Source organism: Mytilus trossulus, chromosome 13, assembly GCF_036588685.1.
Source record: "Mytilus trossulus isolate FHL-02 chromosome 13, PNRI_Mtr1.1.1.hap1, whole genome shotgun sequence".
NCBI lineage: Eukaryota > Metazoa > Mollusca > Bivalvia > Mytilida > Mytilidae > Mytilus > Mytilus trossulus.
This window is the reverse complement of record NC_086385.1, coordinates 43,766,198-43,782,513: the sequence shown is the minus strand read 5'-3', so window position 1 is coordinate 43,782,513 and position 16,316 is coordinate 43,766,198. Positions and strand designations below refer to the sequence as shown.

At 31.4% G+C, this 16,316-nt stretch overlaps 1 protein-coding gene across 1 annotated transcript; it reads left to right on the top strand.

The window, feature by feature from the left end:
- Positions 1-13,080: 13,080 nt before the first annotated feature.
- LOC134694399 (lutropin-choriogonadotropic hormone receptor-like) lies at positions 13,081-16,020 on the top strand. The gene is made up of 4 exons (XM_063555408.1): positions 13,081-13,193; positions 13,856-14,196; positions 14,950-15,085; positions 15,941-16,020. The coding sequence occupies exons 1-4, from the start codon at positions 13,160-13,162 to the stop codon at positions 16,018-16,020; spliced, it is 591 nt and encodes a 196-aa protein (XP_063411478.1). The 5' UTR covers positions 13,081-13,159.
- Positions 16,021-16,316: the final 296 nt, after the last annotated feature.

Sequence of the window (16,316 nt, the reverse complement as noted above, 5' to 3'; positions counted from 1 at the left end):
AAATACATTTTACCCATAGTGTCTATGCTTCTTGACGTACAAGTAGATTCGTTTGAGAAGATTTTAAAGTTAAAAAACATTAGCAACTTGGAGTAAAATTGTCCTTAAAGGGAATTAACTCCTTAAGGGGTGAATTGACAATGTTGGCAGTTAAACTGTTTTGTAAATCTTTTTTTGCTGAACATTTTTGCTGTTTACAGTTTATATCTATCTATAATAATATTCAAGATAATGAACCAAAAACTGCAATATTTCCTTAAAATTTAGTGACAGCAACCCAACAATGGATTGTTCGAATCGTCTGCAATTTCAGGGCTGATAGATCTTAATTGACTAATTTTACAATTTCATTGCGTGTCGGATTTGCTCTAAAAGCTTTAGTTTTTTTAATATAAGCCAAAAACTGCATTTGACCCCTATGTTCTATTTTTATACGACCGCAGAAATTGAAAAATGTTTGGTCGTATATTGGGTATCAAGTTGCGTCGTCGTCGTCGTCCGAAGGCATTTGGTTTTCGCACTCTAACTTTAGTAAAAGTAAATAGAAATCTATGAAATTTAAACACAAGGTTTATGACAATAAAGGGAAGGTTGGGATTGATTTTGGGTGTTTTGGTCCCAACGGTTAAGGAATTAGGGGCCAAAAAGGGCCCAAATAAGCATTTTTCTTGGTTTTCGCCTTATAACTTAAGTAAAAGTAAACAGAAATTTTTGAAATTTTAACATAAGGTCTATGACCACAAAAGGAAGGTTTGGATTTATTTTAGGAGTTTAAGTCCCAACAGTTTAGGAATAAGGGGCCAAAAAAAAAAGGTCTCAAATAAGCATTTTTCTTGGTTTTGCACTATAATTTAAGCATACGTTAATAGAAATCTATGAAATTTTAACACAAGGTGTTTGACCACAAAAGGAAGGGTTGGATTGATTAGGGGAGTTTTGATCCCAACGAATCCCAAATTAAACTCTGTTTGATTTAATCAAAGCAGAAGTTATTGGGGTTCTTTGATAATTTTTTATGCCAAATATAACCGTGTATTCAGTTTCTTAATTTTTGGTCCTGTTTTCAAATTGGTCTACATTAAGGTCCAAAGGGTCCAAATTAAACTTAGCTTCATTTAAACAAAAATTGATTTCTTGCGGTTCTTTGATATGCTGAATCTGAACATGTACTTAGATTTTTGATAATGGGCCTAGTTTTCAAGTTAGTCCAAATCGGGGTCCAAAATAATTATATTAAGTATTGTGCAATAGCAAGAAATCTTCAATTGCACAGTATACTAATTGTGCAATAGCAAGAAATGTTTGATTGCATAGTATTGCTCAATATCAAGAGATCTTCAATTGCATGTGGTGTTGTGCAATAGCAAGAAATCTTCAATTGCACAGTATTGCGCAATAGCAAGAAATATCCAGTTGCAAAACATTGCGCAATAGCAAGAACTTTTCAATTGCACAGTTTTGCGTAATAGCAAGAAATATTCAACTGCACAGTATTGTCCCGTTTTCAATAAGGTCCAAAGGGTCAAAAATTAAACTAGGCTTGATTTAAAAAAACATTGAATATATGGGGTTCTTTAATGTGTTGAATCTAACCATGTATTTAGATTTTTAACCGGATTTTTGGGACAAAAATGTCGGTTATTGTTTTGGGGATTTACGGCGGGCGGCCGGCCGGTCGGGCGGGCGGCAATCAAATGTTGTCGGTGCATTAACTCATGAACTGTTCAACCAAAGCTTTTAAAATTTTAATATGATGTTACTGACAACTAAATGAAGATCAAGTTCAATAATGTTGTGTCAACTATTTAAAATCATAATCCAAATTCAGAGCTGTATCAAGCTTAAATGTTGTGTCCATACTTGCCCCAACTGTTCGACCTCTGCGGTCGTATAAAGCTGCGCCCTGCGGAGCATTTGGTTAGCCATGGCGGACACGATTTTCCACGGATCAAAATTTCGGATATAAATTATAAACTAGATACCATAAGGAACATTCAGATAAAGTCTAAAAGGTATTTAATTGGCTCAGTAGTTTCCGATGAGAGTATTTTTGAAATAGTTTATGATGACGACAGACGCCAAGTGATAACATAAGCTCACATGGAGCCCTTCCGGTCCCGGTTAGCTAAAAAGAGGAGGTCATACATGTATATATATATAAAAAAATCGGTAACACATTTCTGCAGGATTTGTTTAGATAAATATGTTAATATAGTTCTGAACATTTCACGGCTGTAAAATAAATCAATCTAATTAAAATTAAATCTCTCACTCGCTCTTTTTTTAATGCTTGGTCGCTGCGTTGGAGATTTAATTTTAATTAGATTGTAAAATAAATTGACATGATTTTACAAAGTTTTTGTTATCTTAAATTTGTTAATGTTGTAATATTAATACATTTAATGTACACAAGCGCCATGACCAGTAGTATGTGGAAGGATAACCTAATTTAACGTTAAATTGATGTCCTCGTCTTTTGAAATTGACATTTTGTTTAATATTGTCATGTCGGTGCCTATTATAGCTGCCTATGCGGTATGGGCTTTGCTCATAGTTGAAGGCCGTATGGTAACATATCGTTGTTAATTTCTGTGTCATGTTGGTCTCTTGTGGAGATTTGTCTTATTGACAATCATACCACATCTTCTGTTTTATATCTACCGAAATACTGACTACAAGGTAAGGAAACCGTCATCTTGAATCAATAGATTGGAGACATAAACTCAACATTTCTCGGAAGAGTTGGGTTTTGATCTTTCTCATCTATTGCAAGGTCATGAATGTATATATATCATTTTTTTGTCATACATTTTTGTCTAAGTCACTGTTGAAGGTAGTACAATTAGCCTACTACTGCTTGTATCAACGTCGTGTTGATTTTTATCTTCATAATTTGATGAACGGGAACCATTTATCATTTAACATATTTTGTACAAAATACAATCCAGAATTTAATAATCAAAGCCAAATTCTAATGCAATTTGGATGTGAAAACTTTTTGCATTGGCTTAAAGTTGCCGTCAAATCCACAGTTGACCAGGCGTAACTAAGGATGGGACCAGCCATTTTGAATTCATGAATCAACAAATGTTCGATTACTACTATATAATCAAAAATAAAACAACACCTACTTTGAATTCGCCGTTTTAATGTAATTTTATATCCGAATTTGAAGCGTACAGGTAACGTAATAACGTCCAGTTTGTAAGTTTTTATTTGTATGACGTCACGTTTAGCCATGACGTCTTTGTGCCAAAATCATTCATGAAATTTCGCGGATTTTTTTTTATTTGACATATTTAGACATGTTTTCAAGTTTTATCGTATTTTTTCTTTTTGTAATGCATTAGAATCGGAATAACAGTACTGTAGTTGAAGAGTTGCCACCGTCAATTTTGATATGACGGTCGCAAATCTCCGTTTTACTGTCTCCGCTACGCGTCGCCAGTAAAACTGCATTTGCGACCGTCAAATCTACAATTGACGGTGGCAACTCTTCAACTACAGTACTGTTATTCCTTAATTTTAAAGCTTCATCATAGCTTGCAAAGATTATTACCAGAATACATAAACAAAATTAAATCATTGTTATTGTTAATAATGTCATGTACTTTGTAGGGAGTCAACATTATTTAAATGTAATGGTAACTTTACACTTTCTAACGAAATAAATGGTGGATAAATAATGTATGAGCATTACTATAATGTGAATGCAAAAGCAAAAGTAAATATGTAACACCATTGACGACAGAGGAGACCACAAAGGAACCGCTATCTAAAATATGAACAATAATATTCATTTCATTTCATTGAACATATTGATGGTCAATTATTTCAATGTGCAGGATGTTTAGTCGATCTTCCCTTATAAGTTGTTGCACACTAATGATCCAACAGCTCACTTATTAAGCTTATTTCCTTGCATATTCGTGGAGTTTTGATTTCGTAGTTTTGTATATCTCTGTATACAATGTTTAGATTGTTGTAAGTTGAACATTGAGCTCCAAATGGTGAAGTTGAAATCATCCCTACGTAAATTTAAATAACCGTTTCACAAATGATATCGGATATGTTCCTTACGTCGTAACTACAATCCCCTTCCCTTTAAAGAATGTGACCTACCGAATTAGACTATTTACCGGATTTGTTATCACATAACCAACACGACGGGTGCCACATGTGGAGCAGGATCTGCTTACCATTCCAGAGCACCTGACATTACCCCTTGGTTTTGGTGGGGTTCATGTTGTTTATTCTTGAGTTTTCTATGTTGTGTCATGTGTACTATTGTTTTTCTGTTTGTCTTTTTCATTTTAGCCATTGCGTTGTCAGTTTGTTTTATATTTATGAGTTTGACTGTCCCTTTGGTATATTTCGTCCCTCTTTTGAATTCGTGATTCACCTTTACTTTCGAGACCCAAGAAAATTGGTATCAAACGAATAATAACAGGTCGGTATTAATTTGTATTTGGTTTCTATAGTTCGCAGGGAAACGACTTTGATAGAAAAAATACACTTTAAGTCTCAAATTAATAAATCAAATTTGTTTTGTTTTTTTCAAATTGCCAATATAAATAAAAAAAGATCCCCGATGATAAAACTCAATATAAAAATCAAGTTAAAAAAACAACATTAATAGGTCAAAGTCTATACGATTTTAAACACAGACTCTATGTTCACAATAAACAGAAATCTATCAGGACCAGAAAAAGATAAGGATCAAAGTCATTCAAATAGAAAAACCACGGCTCTTGTGAAACAAGGATTATGAATGAAAATAACAAACGAACACAACTACACACAAACAATTTAACCCTGGTACCTCCGTGTTTTTCGTTCACACGTTGATAATTAACTGCTTTTAAAAACATAATATAAGATAGTATGGTTCAAGATTAACTAACTATATTATCCATCTCTTGACAGATGTGCACTTGTTTGCAGCTGATGATTTCTGACATGAACTTAGTAAGAATGAACCATACTATCAACTGTCCATATATTTTATTTGCACATGATGCTACCCTCAAATATATGTCAATAGTTATCAAAGGTACCAGGATTATGACTTAATATGCCAGAAGCAGAACGAAAATATTGATTTATATCTGGCATAATAACCTCTTGTCAGGAGATGCGGATTTAATCTTATCGAAGAAAGTGTTTGTTTTTATAAAGTGTTGTTTTCTAATTAAAGGAAAGTTTAATCACTTCTTAAAGATGTCACGAAATAATTGCATTGAAAAATGACTAGTATTGCTTTCTTGTGGAATTGAGACATAATGTGAAAGGAATTCATTTGAGAAATATAAAGATATTAATTTGAAGCTATTTCGTGGATAACAGGAACTTTAAATAATCAAACGGTGAGTACAACTTTAGGTATATCTGATAAGATTCCACTGTATAATGTAAATATCATTAAAAATACTAAAGATCTATATTATTCATAAGAAATGTACAAAACTTATGAACGTTATATGAAACGAGTAAACAATCATGTTTATCCAATTCTTGAACCAATGCATGCATCTATCATAAACTTAGTCTTTTGTGTACGATTTTATATTTTTTTTACGTATCCATATTATAAATTCGTCACAAAAAATGTCTCGGTTTTTTATGATTGGAAAAATGGCAGCTAATTCATTGTCGTGTTTTAAAGGCGTAGTTTACTAATTGTCACCTTTATAGTAAACAATCAACAAAAAAACAAATCTATCTTTATTGTAATGCAAAACATGATAAATCTTGTTATGCCATTTACATTATCTCTTTCGTTTATTGAATACTATTACCGTTATTGTTAAACGACTAAAATATATCTCTTGTTTGTTAGATAATGCAACATAACATCTAGCAAATAGGAAAACAGAAAATGTTCGTATCCAAGAATGAATGTTAAATTTGAAATAATGCACAACAAAATTGTTTATTAGTAATACATACATAGTTTTATAATGATCTTATATTTGAAAGAAAATCATTTATTTGATGGAAAAACAATCACCGGGAGGTTACCTTTCTGATTAAGGAATGACTGTAATATTTTTTTCTCTCTATGAAGAAATGACATAAAAAATTTGGTGCACACTGAAAAACGCGCGTATCGGGTTATTTAATAGTGTGCTTCACATTGTTTTTTCGAATAGACAGAAAATATAATAGTCATTTCTTATAATTTAATTCTAAAGTCAGTTTTGTTTTGTAGAAAACTATGCAAAAACGTTGATGACGTTACGGTCACATGACTAAATTATGGCTAGGGGCTCATTACAAAATAACGTCAGCCATTCAGAAGACGTGTTACATCCAAAATTAAATTGTTATATGATAAACCTAAGCAAACATTTACTCCACCCCAAATTTCCATATTCTTAATTATGAAACTCTCAACTAGTTCATCAATTTTACAAAGGCTTTGGAGCTTTTTAAAGTAATTCTTTTTATTTTAGAGAAATGAATATATTTTCTACGTTTAGATTTCATAAGCGAACAATAACAATTCACGCAAAACACATGCAGTTATTTGATGCACATGTCTAGTCTTAGTCATATTTGAACATACATAAAAAAAAATCTACTATTCTATGTGTCGCAATATCAGCTAGAGTGAGGGCACCTGATTCACTATCATGCATTAGCCATTTCCAGGATAAACCACATTTATTGCCTAAGCCTGTCGAATCCCTGATCATTGCAACTGTATGGGCGTGTTTTCAAAAAGTGGCGTCATAGAAGTTACACTTACGTGTACAGCTCTAGAAGAGTCCCTATTTTAGAGTAATCAGATGAGCAACGATTCATACAAGTGTGCCCTGTTAGTGCAGGTAAATCGTGCTTAATGTCTATAAATAATTTGCGCATGCACAAAATTGATTAACGCATGTGCATCATAACCTTGAAAATGTTATCAAACCAATTCATAATATAATTAAAAATCCAAGAGACTTTGTGCTAATTTTCATGCTTGTTTCATCATTTGAACAATTTCCGCGATTGTGGTTGCTAATATCTTCCACGATTGGGTGACATATTGTCATTATACGTTTCTTTTTTATGTTGAGTATTATATTGATTCTTCAATATTTTTTGGCAACAATAGTTGTTTGGATTCGAATGTACAATATTGGTAGAACTAAATAATAATATTGAACACTATGAGAAACTGAGGACCAGAGTTGGAATCTGGTGGGTAGCAATTATTTCCATGGAAACGGCAATAATTAAAAAAAGATGTTTCCAAATTTGTCAAACATAGTAGAAATTGTATTTAAGATACAATATTGTTTTTTAAATTTTCAAAATGTCTGCAATATCCATGGATAGAACATAATTACATAATTTAACCAAATGGTGTAATACATAAAAAAAAATGTTTTATCTATAGTGATATAACATCAAACTCAAACTAACTAAATGGATATGTTACAAGGCATGTGCCAATGAATTACCTGTCTTTCGAAATTTGGATATTGTTATCTAATTTATTTGATGTCGGACTCCCCCGTTTAAATTTTCTTGGAGTTTATCATTTTGTGGATTTGTCTTTTATTTGTCGATCCCGTTTATTTCTAAGCTAGTTATATAAAAGTTCGAAATCATCAAAAATGGTAGATAAATTTCCTTTCTGCAAAGATCTGATTCCTTTCAAAATATTCACGACTCGACCATTACCGAATAGACTGTAATTGTCGATATGCGCATCTGAAGCATTTCAACTGTTAATGGTGTGCCAACTATTCTATAGCAACTAATAAAACTATTCTGTGCAACAAAACCATTCCATGGGAGTTTCAACAGGATCGTCAAATAATTCTTAAGTAACACAAAAAAAGGTTAAATTCAATAATTCCACATTAACTTGAATTAGGAATTCGTTGCAACTTGAATACATATAACTAGCTTAGAAATAAACGGAAAAAGTCGTGATGAATACCTTCAGCACACTTTTAAACGGATATATCATGTTAAGGAGGGGTATTTGTGAAAAATATCAGTCAAAAGAATGTTAAATTTCGGGAGCCATAAGTCGAGGGAAATTCATTCTCGAGACTGGTATTTTTTAATAGTACCCCTTAAGAACATGCTATATCTGTTTAATTACACCGAATTTAATGTTCAAAAACACGTTGCTGATCGTAAGGTTACAAGCGTCCAGTCGGATAGAGTATCTATTTGGCAAATATCACGGCAGAGAGGGGGAAAAAGTCATATCCTTTTGGCAAATACCCCGCCGGCGTAAAAAAATAACGATATTCATTAAATAACAGTAAATTGGTGACAAATTCACTGGCAATCAACCAATCAAAATCCAAGATTCTTACATAAGGTGTAATTATAGCTTACATTCATTGCACTGTTGACATTTAATAGTAATCTTTTTTAAAACTGTTTGATATAAATCAAGGACTCACAGGGGCGCTGTATTTGAATTTCATATAAGACCAACACACACAAAGATTATTGTAAAAGTGTTATTAAAATTCTGAAATCCTCAAACTAAATTTAGGAAGTAATTCAGGACTACTTTCTTCCAGTTCTGCATTATAAAAAAAAAGTTACGTTACTTGCATTCATTTGATACTTAACATATAACAACATTACGCTATAATGAGAAATCCAAAGTGGGCAATCTGAGGTACAGTAGTTGTCGTTTGTTTATGTAGTTACGTGTTTCTCGTTTCTCGTTTTTATATAGATTAGACAGTTGGTTTTCCCGTTGAAATGGTTTTACATTACTAATTTTTGGGGACCTGTATAGCTTGCTGTTCGTGTTAGCCAAGGCTCCGTGTTGAAGGTAGTACCTTGACCTATAATGGTTTACATTTATAAATTGTCATTTGGTGGAGAGTTGTCGTATTGGCACTCATACCACCATTTATCCTATATCTAATTAAACTTTATCAATTAAAATTACTGAAATTGTTTTAAACAGAATAGTATGAGTAGTTTTAAAATATATGTTGCTTTAACAAATTATGTATGTCTTCGTTTTTAAAATAATACAAGTTTTGATTAAATTGTAAATCAGTTGATTAGAAAAAAAACACATTTTGTATATGAAATTAAAGTTAACATCAATCTTAAAAAATTAATTCAGCACTACTTTAACTTTTAAGTGAACAATTAATTCCAAATTGGATCATCTTAAAAGCTATCATCCATTGTACTGTTGACATTAATAAAAAAAAAAGTCTGGTATAAAAGTAACGAATCGCAAGGGAGTTTTATTTGAATTAAGTATAGGAATCAACACACACTAAAAGCATTACAACCGTACGCGTGTTATTGATACAAAACTACTGGAATTGGTAAATCCTGAAAATCAATAATAGGAAGTTATTCAGAATGAATTGTTTCAGTTCAACCCAATTTGTGAAATAGACAATCAGTGACCTTGAGTTTATTTAATTACTTGAAACAGCATACAATCCAAAGTGTGTTTTTCATTTCTGTCAGGAATAAACAAAATCAAATACTGAAATGTTAATGAAAGAAAATAAAACGTAGTTATATCATATAGTATGTTGCTATGAGAAATAATATATATAAGTGTTCAGGATGGTGACCGCAATATTTTCTGTGTGTGCGATTCTAAATAATCCAATAAGAAATACCATATGCATGTAGAATATTGAATGAAAATTTAAAGTAAAATAACCAAAAATACTAAATTCGGAGGAAAATTAAAAGCGGAAAATTCCTAAGTGCTATTTCAAACGCTTTAATATATCAATGGCATATTCTTACATTAAGTTGAAAACTGTCTGATTTTGTACAAATATTTGAAATGTGGAAAATGTACATGCTGTATGTATTAATATATGTTAATTCCAATCCGTTCTTAACACTTTGTAAGTTTATAGCTCAAGAAAACATGATGTAATGTTTATGTTGAAATGGCAAAAATAAAACTGTTGCGAACTAGTGTAATTCTTTAATAGATTGCAATACAAAAGGATCAGCACTAACTTTCAAAATAACATTAGATGCAAAATATTACATACATATAATTAATGATAAATAGATCAATGTAAAACATGGGTTGTCCATATGGATCCACATATTTTATTTTGTCTGTTGTATTCCTAATAAATCAATTAGATGTGTTTCTCGTTTCAATTGTTTCACATTTTGTTATGCCGGTGACTTTTACGAATAACAAGGGATTTTCTTATCCCAGGGAATACCTTAGGCGTATTAATCACAATATTTAGAATTTTGAATCCTCAATGTTAAAACATTGTTGTGACGTCATTCTATTGTTTTACCTGTTATTTATTTCAGTGATTGGACTATCATTTACCTGTAAGAATCCATTATGTTACCTTTAGCTGTCCAATATTTTTAAGAATAGCCCTCTTCTTTCCTAAAAATATTGGACGGCTAAAGGTAGCATAGCTGATTCTTACAGGTGATAGTTCAATCACTGAAATAAAAAAAAAAGTATTAATTACTCCGATTGTTTTCATCATGTTTACAAACTTAAATACAACCAAAGAACAAATGACAATTAAAAAAAACATTGTTTTAAAGTCACCTTCCAATTCAACACTTTTTTCATCAAAACGGTTTCTTGAGGAAACAAATCACTTTTAAATTGAATTGTAACACTACCATCACTTATATCACAGACATTTTTCTCATGTTTTTGGGTTTTCTCCTTTAGCACTAATTCAATAACTTAAGCATGCTTGTTGTAAGTCTTGTTTTTGTTGCCTTAATGAATTTCTGTTTTCAAAAGAGTTCAAAAGATTTATCCTCGGCCGTCTTTAGGTAATCAGAATTGACCTCTGGTGTTGCTCTTATTCTTCCTTACATCATTTCAACTACAATCAAAATAAAAAAAGCAATAAAATAATGCTTCTAAAATTTGATAGATCATGCCGCAATACAAGGGTCATGAACACCCTAAACCTTATCATGTGTACAAAGTTCGAATCTAGAACTTCCTTTATGAACTAGGGGACTATAATAATTTTCAGGTTTCGGCGTTGATTTACAAGTTGTTGTTTTTTAAGTTATTGCTTAAATATGAATATAATGCAACACTTCGCTTATGAACGACAATGAATATGGGAAGCAGTATAAAGGAAGACATTACCGCATTTTATCTGTCAAACAAACCAATCGTGTATACGATTCGCGCTTTGTTCACAGTGATCGTTTTATAAAAGTTTTTTTCAAAATAAAATCTAGACAAAATTACGTTTCGGTAACATTTTAAAAAACACATGCAAGGGTTATACACAAATAAACGAAAAAAGAGCGACATGACCTTGAAGAAAGAAAAAACCCAAGAAACTAGTAGGAGAGGACTATATTTTGAAATATTATATATTTATATAACTTGCCATTATTAGCTGCTTTGACTATATCCTCTTTGTAATCCACACTGAAATAATGTCTGAATAGATTCTGAATACACGTTTTATGTTCATCCAATTGCAAAGTTTGAAACAACAGTGAACACACTCACTAACAACGACCTCTCTTTCATCGTTTTTGCATTAAGAATATACTTTCATCACTTCATCCATTATGAAACACACTCGTATGTAAAGGTATTCCAGAAATTATGAGCGGAAACTATGAGTAGTCCTTGCGCACGCAACATTCATGATACTCATACACTGTGTCTTATTCTTCATGTAGCAATACATGTTGTTTACCTTTAGCTGTACTTTCTTTTTGTCTATTTTTAAAAAAAGTTGAGGTACTGTTTTAAGGGGCCGACGTTTAGGATATATTCGAATGTTAAGAAAGTTTATTCACAAAACAATTTTCAAACTAGATGAACATAAATCATTTCTTGCTTTTTCAATAATTTACCTTTTTCGACGTGTTAAACAATGTTTTAAGTAAAATATAAGCCTCTAACTGTCCATTCTGTATAATATTGGACAGGTCTGAGGCTTGTATTTTACGCACAACGCCATGGCTATACAGTTGAAATAAAACAGACAAATAATAGTACACAAGACACAACATAAAAAACTAAACACTAAGCAACACGAATCCCCCAAATCACTGGGGTGATCTCAGGCGATCTGGAAGTGTAAGCAGATCCTGCTCCACATGTGACATGAAAAGAAATATCGTACGCTATGGTTCGCCAATCAAAGTTGGACTAAAATATAATTGGAAAGCAATGTTAGCAGTGTGTACAATGTTAGAGACAAATATTTCTCGATTGTCTTATGAATAAAAAAAAGTTTTATAAATTACAAGTCAATATGGTTGTTAGAGTAAAGAACAGTATACAAAAAAGTACAATAAAAATACTGAACTCAAAGGAAATAAAAAAAAAACATTAAAAATTCAAGAAACAAAACGACATCAATCAAAAGACTAAACGAAATACAGCTGTTTAACTACTAAATTGCTTTGTCCGAATAAAAAATATGGTAGGTTGTACTTGGTTACACAGAAGGTTGAGCCGTATGACAGTTAGGTAAAGTTCCGTTATATTGATAAAAGAGGGACGAAAGATACCAAAGGGACAGTCAAACTTATCAATCTAAAACAAACTGACAACGCCATGGCTACAAATGAAAACGACAGACAGACAAACAATAGTACACATGACACGACATAGACAACCAAAGAATAAACAACACGAACCCCACCAAAAGCTAGGGGTGATCTCAGGTGCTACGGAAGGGTCAGCATATCCTGCTCCACATGTGGCACCCGTTGTGTTGCTTATGTGATATCAAATCCGGTAAATAGTCTAATTCGGTAGGTCACATTCATGAAACGATAACATTTGGAGGTCAACTTAAGCTGACAAAATTGAAAAATGTTAATATGATAATAAGCAGGATTCAGAAGCTTTAACTGTATTTTTACATATATGGTAAAAATAAACACCGGAAATCAGAATACCTGTCAGCTGAAATAAATTCTATACCTCATATTTTATAACTGAATTTCTAAAGGAATACTAATTAAAGTGGATCTTCTTTTGTATATTCACAAGAAAAATATGTACTGTCTGTCCTATCATGTGTATTTCATACGCTATATTTAATAATTTTACCTTAGACTTTTGAAGGAATATTTAAGTGGATTTCCTTAAGTATATTCGGTGGAATTGTTATATTGAATATTATTGTTATTGGATTATTGATTAAACGAAAGAAAAAAATCAAGAATGGGGTTCTTTGTCGCTAATTTAGCATATGCGGGTAAGTAGCTATATATTTAAGACATAGAGACAAAATATTTCTGTATAGCGTTTTGCAAAGACCTTTTATGGATTTATTTATTATTATCGTAACTGTACTTTTATACAAAACCTTCACATTTATACGAAACAGGTTTAGAGTCAATATAATTAGCAATGTCAATAATTATTACAATAGTTACGAATTTGGTAAAGTAATTATTCAATATACAAGAATACATTCATCTTTAATTTCAAAACAAATATACAGATACAAGATATGTTATCAGCAGTTAGTTAGTTAATTATACTTTACCATGATTGTTATTTAACACAAAGATGTTCAAACTAATTAAAATACATACCATGTGTACAAGTTATGCTTACAATGATCTTACAAAACTTTATTCTACCATCTGTTTATTAAATCAACCAATACAAATTTTGATTGCATATTTTTTAAGGTGTTTTCATTCGGAAAAACTCATTGGATCCCAGAAGATCTTTAAACATAGTGTCTTAAAATACTTGTAATCATACAAATCTAGGATAGTTGATTACTACAAATATACTTTGCTAGCGTAACTATACTATATCATATTTCAACGTTTTTAAATATTCGTTACACGCATGTTTATTTTTGACTTCATGGTTAAACAACTAATTAATTATATATTTGTTCAGATTTGTGTGTCGGACTTTTTCATGTTTTGCCGGAAACGATTCATGTTTGGTTCGAGGTTGATTGGAATGAGTTCACCTGTCATATATTTTATGGATACCTCGCAACGTTTTCATTTTATGTGTCAACATATGCTATAGTTGTACTCTCTATAGACCGAATGAACGTTGTAGTGAAACCATTATCACCCATCACTAGATTAAAGATATATAAATATGGATTAGCACTATCTACTTGGATACTTGGATCGCTGCTTGCAATTCAATATTCTGTGCATGCGAAATACTACCCGCCACAAAACTTTGGCGAGGATGTATGCCGTCACGAAGTTCCCTACGACCCAGTAAGCAAGATATCTTTATGAGTCTCATTTACTTGTTCAGTAAACTCGCCTCCTCCACTTATATATAGACCCCGGTAAATTATTTTTATGACTTTTTGGTCTGTAACTCTAACTTAAAATCTAATCCTTAATTCAGAAAAGACCAATTTATAAGATTTTGAACAGCTTTCAACAATAGCTTTGTTTCTAGTACCATTTAGTTCAGAGTCAATGTGCTGATCAAGGCTACTTTATACATTGTTTTTCGTCAAAATGTATTTAATGCCATCTAGGAGTATAGTTAAACGTGGAATGAAAATGAAATAGACTATTTTAACAATGACCTGCCCATGTAAGATACCAAATATAAGTTTTTATAACCAAATATTTATACAGTCAAATTAATATGTAAATTGTTGCTGAAGGCAACAACATTCAATACACGTATATCAAATACTTTTATTTTTTTTTCTTATTGCAGTTTTGCTTTATATAAAAGTCACTAGGTTTAAACATGGTTTATAGACTTCTAATGCATGTCTACCTTGTATATTTCTTTCGGATAATTTCAAAAAATTAATAAGAGAACCAATTCAAATGAATGCAGCTCATTATGTCTTAAAATGGAAATCCTTATTGAGATATTTCAAAATGTTCACCAAAGCCTATTTAAATATAATATTGTGATTTAAGTATTTATTTTGGAATTCGGAAGTATCTTAAGTCTTTCACTCGTTCTGTCTTGTCAATAACACCAATAATTTCTTTTTGCAGGAAATTCGATATTTTGATGTGTGTGTCCTCATTATAATACCAGGAATATTCATTGTAACTTGTTATATAATGATTTATATGGCGATCCACAGAAGACATACGTTCAAATTTATGACAACAAACTCAAATAGCGACGGTAAGAATGCATTATTAATATGTTTCATAAATGATAATTGTATAAGCAATCGCGTCAACTGGAGAACTGTAAACCATCTTTTTTAGTCTAGAATTGTATGATGCTTATATCAATTATCGTTAATACTTTATACCTAAATCTTTCTTTAATCAACTACATTAAGTAAATTAGAAAAACCGCGAAATTGAATACTTCGATGTGGACTACAAAGGGTAAAAATCGAGATCAATAATGAACCAAAATAAGTTGGTTTTCATTATTCAATTTCAATATGTTGATAAACTAACTGTTTGGAAGTTTATAGTGTATCTTGAAAGTAAATAACAAAAGTTTATCTACCATTGTCTACCTTGATATAATATATCGTTTTTCTATCGAGCGAAACATAATGTTCTGTAGTTGTTAATTTTATTTTCCCTCTAAATATTACCTTGTGTAATTAAAATACTCCATAAAAAAAATGTTTGTCCTTTGCAACTAACGGTGAAACGTCACGGATTTACTTGTTATCTCATGCATTCCATTATGAGTAGTAAGTTATTTGCGCCATAGGTTGTAATATCTTATGTTGAAGCAAAAACAATATATGCTCTGCAAGGTGTTATTTTTGGTTGAATATCTTTGCTGTATCATATTTTTTTTATAGGGTCATGGATATGTTATTATTTCAATTAAGCGAGTAGTTTAGCTTTTTTTTAACACTAATCGGTTTCGAAATCAGTTGTTTATTCTTTTCTTAGGAGCAAATAGTTTACACGAAACGATAACAGAAATGAATTAACGTACATTTCATGAGGTAAAAACGATAATTTACTGTTTTAGACATATTTCAAATACATAGTGTTCTTTTTGCAGGTATGCATGAACGTGTCAATTTCAACGCCAAGATGAGGACTGTAAAACAATTGTTTGTGATTTCAGTAGGTATGACTTAAAAATTTTAAATTTGAATCATCAGCAATATTTTGAATTCCATGTGTTTCGTTGGATACCAATTTTCGAGAATTTCAACAGCAAAGGATCAACCACAAAACAAGAAAACAAATGGATCCAAAAAACATTAGCTGATTGTAATTTTCAAGCAGCATTAATATTAACTAAGTAATAAACAACAATTAATACTTGTGTGACACAATACATTTTTTTTGTTTCTGATAGAGTTGTGATGTACATATTTTTATTTCAGTGTACGTGATATGCTGGACTCCATTATTCTCTGCATCTCTGCTAG

What these genes read in the sequence shown, in the direction of transcription:
- LOC134694399 (XM_063555408.1), top strand. Translation starts at nt 13,160, where the DNA reads ATGGGGTTCTTTGTCGCTAATTTAGCATATGCGG. An exon ending in ACGAAGTTCCCTACGACCCA is followed by an intron (nt 14,197 to 14,949) that starts GTAAGCAAGATA and finishes TTCTTTTTGCAG; the next exon opens with GAAATTCGATATTTTGATGT. An exon ending in AACAAACTCAAATAGCGACG is followed by an intron (nt 15,086 to 15,940) that starts GTAAGAATGCAT and finishes TTCTTTTTGCAG; the next exon opens with GTATGCATGAACGTGTCAAT.